At 46.6% G+C, this 4,111-nt stretch overlaps 1 protein-coding gene across 5 annotated transcripts in view; it reads left to right on the forward strand.

Moving 5' to 3' along the window:
• LOC107834905 (epidermal growth factor receptor kinase substrate 8) overlaps window positions 1-3,609 on the forward strand; it is a 14,086-nt gene extending 10,477 nt beyond the window's left edge. For 4 of the 5 annotated variants that reach the window (XM_016666902.1, XM_016666904.1, XM_016666906.1 and 1 more), the window contains 2 exons: window positions 1,912-2,101; window positions 2,171-2,622. In XM_016666902.1, coding sequence (XP_016522388.1) covers window positions 1,912-2,101; window positions 2,171-2,321 — 341 coding nt within the window. In that variant the 3' untranslated portion in view covers window positions 2,322-2,622. Of the gene's footprint in view, window positions 1-1,911; window positions 2,102-2,170; window positions 2,623-3,100 lie in introns of those variants that run through there. The other variant, XM_016666903.1, reaches the window with a different exon arrangement.
• The last annotated feature ends 502 nt before the right edge of the window (window positions 3,610-4,111 follow it).

Below are 4,111 nucleotides of genomic sequence, written 5' to 3' on the forward strand. Positions count from 1 at the left end.
TCCGGGGCCCCGCCGCCCCCCGCCCCCAGCCGGCCCCCCCCCCCGCCCCTTCCCCCCCCTGCCGCAGAACCTGGCAAACCGAGCGGCGCCGCGCTCAGCCGCAACAACAGCAGCACATCCAGCGATGCCGGTGGCACCGCCACCAGGGAGCTGGGTGCCCAGAGAGCCGCCGCCGCAGGACGTAAGTTCACTCCTCACAGGACTGGACATTTTGGACAGGAAGCTGTAAATGGGAAGCTGTATAGACAGGAAGCTGTAAACAGGAAGCTATAGACAGGAAGCTGTAAATGGGAGGCTGTGGACAGGAAGCTGTAAACGAGAAGCTGTGGACAGGAAGCTGTAAACGGGAACCTATAGACAGGAAGCTGTAAACAGGAAGCTATGGACAGGAAGCTGTAAACAGGAAGCTATGGACAGGAAGCTGTAAACAAGAAGCTGTGGACAGGAAGCTGTAAACGGGAACCTATGGACAGGAAGCTGTAAACAGGAAGCTGTAAACGAGAAGCTGTATAGACAGGAAGCTGTAAACGGGAAGCTGTATAGACAGGAAGCTGTAAACGGGAAGCTGTGGACAGGAAGCTGTGGACAGGAAGCTGTGGACAGGAAGCTGTAAACGGGAGGCTGTGGACAGGAAGCTGTAAACGGGAAGCTATAGACAGGAAGCTGTAAACGGGAAGCTATAGACAGGAAGCTGTAAANGGAAGCTATGGACAGGAAGCTGTAAAGGGGAAGCTGTATAGACAGGAAGCTGTAAATGGGAGGCTGTGAACAGGAAGCTGTAAACGAGAAACTATGGACAGGAAGCTATAGACAGGAAGCTATAGACAGGAAGCTATAGACAGGAAGCTGTAAACAGGAAGCTGTATAGACAGGAAGCTGTAAACGAGAAGCTGTATAGACAGGAAGCTGTAAACAGGAACTTATAGACAGGAAGCTGTAAACGAGAATCTGTGAACAGGAAGCTGTAAACGAGAATCTGTGGACAGGAAGATGTAAACGGGAACCTATAGACAGGAAGCTGTAAACGAGAATCTGTGGACAGGAAGCTGTAAACGAGAATCTGTGGACAGGAAGCTGTAAACGGGAACCTATAGACAGGAAGCTGTAAACAGGAAGCTATGGACAGGAAGCTGTAAACGGGAACCTGTGGACGGGAAGCTGTGGACAGGAAGCTGTAAACGAGAAGCTGTATAGACAGGAAGCTATAGAGAGGAAGCTGTAAACAGGAAGCTGTAAATGGGAGGCTGTGGACAGGAAGCTGTAAATGGGAACCTATAGACAGGAAGCTGTAAACAGGAAGCTATGGACAGGAAGCTGTAAACAGGAAGCTGGAAAACGGGAACCTATAGACGGGAACCTATAGACGGGAACCTATAGACGGGAACCTATAGACGGGAACCTGTAAACGGGAACCTGTAAACGGGAACCTGTAAACGGGAACCTGTAGACGGGAACCTGTAGACGGGAACCTGTAGACGGGAACCTGTAGACGGGAACCTGTAGACAGGAAGCTGTATAGACAGCAAGCTGTAAACGGGAAGCTATAGACAAGAAGCTGTAAACGNGGAAGCTATAGACAGGAAGCTGTAAACAGGAAGCTATAGACAGGAAGCTGTAAATGGGAAGCTGTATAGACCGGAAGCTGTAGATGGGAAGCTGTAAACGAGAAGCTGTAAACGAGAAGCTGTGGACAGGAAGCTGTAAACGGGAACCTATAGACAGGAAGTTGTAAACAGGAATCTGTGGACAGGAAGCTGTAAACGAGAAGCTGTATAGACAGGAAGCTGTAAACGGGAACCTATGGACAGGAAGTTGAGCCATTATGAGGAAAATGTTGTCTGATAACTCCAGACTCTAGCTCAGCTTTGTGTTTTTGTGACTCTCTCATGTCATGTGGTTCTGGTTCTGCAGGCAGGAAGTCCAACATGGAGGAGGTCCAGGACGAGCTGGTCCACCGGCTGACTTTGGGTCGGAGCGCACAGAAAAAGTTCCAGGTTCCGTCTCGGAGCAACAGCGGCAACCTGCCGGCTCCAGGAATCACCTACGACTCTCCACCACATGAAGTGAAGGCCTGGCTGGAGGCCAAGGGCTTCAGCCCAGTGTGAGTGCAGCGGACCGGACCGGGTCTCTGGACTGGACCGGGTCGTGACCCCCTGCTGTTTCTCTGCAGGACCATCAGCAGCCTGGGCGTTCTGACCGGAGCCCAGCTGTTCTCCCTCAACAAGGAGGAGCTGAAGACGGTTTGTCCCGACGACGGGGGGCGGGTCTTCAGCCAGGTGACGGTCCAGAAGGCGGCGCTGGAGGTGAGAACTCACCAATAACTCACCAATAACTCACCAGTAATCTTGGCACATTAGAGCTTAAGTTGCTGCAAATTAATAAACAAAAATAGAATAAAATCAAAAAATAGATATTCTGGGAAAATTAAAAAGGAAATTCCCAAATTCAGTTCTAATATTTTGATAAAAATATTAAATAAGAATAACTGATATATTAAAATCAGCATTAGTTATTCAACAAATTTAATAAAATTTTAATTTCACAAATTTCATTGAAATAAAAAAAAATCACTGTTTTGGCATAATTGCAAAGCATCAATAAAACTAAGAAATTCAGTTTTATGTTGTTAAAATATTACTTAGAAATAGATTAGTTTTTTATTTATTACATATTGAATGATGTAAAAACATGAATTAAATCCAGCCAGTCCAAAGTGTCTTCAGGTCTAAACATGGACGAATCTGAATTATAGTTTTTTTTCCCAGATTAATAAAATAAAAGATCAGATTAAAAATGAAATCAGACTTTATCTCAGTTCTGATGATGATGATGAAGATGTTCACCTGGCGGAGCTTCCAGCTGATTGGTCCGTTAGAGGAGAACCTGGAGGCCCAGAACCGCACGACCGTTTCATACTGGTACTGCTGCAGAACCAGCCATGAGTCGGTCCCTCTGGCCTGACCCGGTCCGGGTCCGGTCCGGTCCAGTCCCGGTCCAGGTCCGGTCCGGTCTGGTCCAGTCCGTGGTCCGTGTCCTAGTCCGGTCCATGTCCCGGTTCTCCAGCGTCTCTCTGCTGTCGCCGTCTGCTTCCCTCCTGCAGGTTTTCTTCTGAGCCTCCTCTGATCTTCTGACTGGCTGCATTCAGGTACCGTTTCTCTTTGGCGCCTCCACAGCCCGGTTCTGTTGGCCAGAACCGCAGTAAAATCAAATGGACCGGACCCAGACGCAGCTTCCTGTAGAATAATTAAACAGACTCTGACCTGAAAACCAGCAGAAACTGAAGTTGAGTAAATATTTTTAACTGAAATAAAAACATTTAGTTTGTAAAACTAAAACTCTGAGATTTCAGATAAAATGTTTTGTTCTCATGTTGATGAATCTGAGGAAGTGAAACAAACCCAACATCATCTGTAAATCCCGGCGCTCCACTTCCCGCCTGCGGCGCTACGCTAGTTGTTCAGCAGCTGAACGCATTTTATTATCTCCTGTTGAGTCTTCATAACCCAACTGATGTAAACATAATCACAATAATATGGCCGTTTTGAATTCTGCACCTATAAAAAACTAAAACATAGCTAATAAAAACTAAAGCATATTTAGGAAACACCAGCAAACAGTAAAAACTAACAAATTAACTGAATTAGACAACGAAATAAAACCAAAGTATAATAAAAAAACTAAACGGTTAGAGCCGGTGTTTGTTCATGATACTGATTAACTGCCATCAGACTCTGAACGCTTTCTGACAACAAACCGACCCAAGAAGAAGAACATAGCCGTCGCCAAGCAGCGCTCCATTTACGGCAGTAAAGATGGCTGCCGCAGCGCTCCGGATGGATTTTATTTATTTTTTGTAAGTTGCACAGATCAGGGAAAAACATTGTTATCAGACACAGCGTTGGATCCAGGGCCGGCCCAAGGCATAAGCAAACTAAGCAGCCACTTGGAGTCACTAAGGGGCCCCTCAGTGGAGCTGATTTTTAGTAGTTTCTATGTCATATCAAAAACACATAATTTCATTATGAAGTGATTTGTTTTTACTATATATAAAAAATTCCCCTCTCACCCTCCGTGGGTGGTCTCTTTCATCCTCTGAGCTCGGGTCCTCTAC

This window comes from Poecilia formosa, unplaced genomic scaffold (assembly GCF_000485575.1).
Source record: "Poecilia formosa unplaced genomic scaffold, Poecilia_formosa-5.1.2 Scaffold835, whole genome shotgun sequence".
Classification (NCBI taxonomy): domain Eukaryota; kingdom Metazoa; phylum Chordata; class Actinopteri; order Cyprinodontiformes; family Poeciliidae; genus Poecilia; species Poecilia formosa.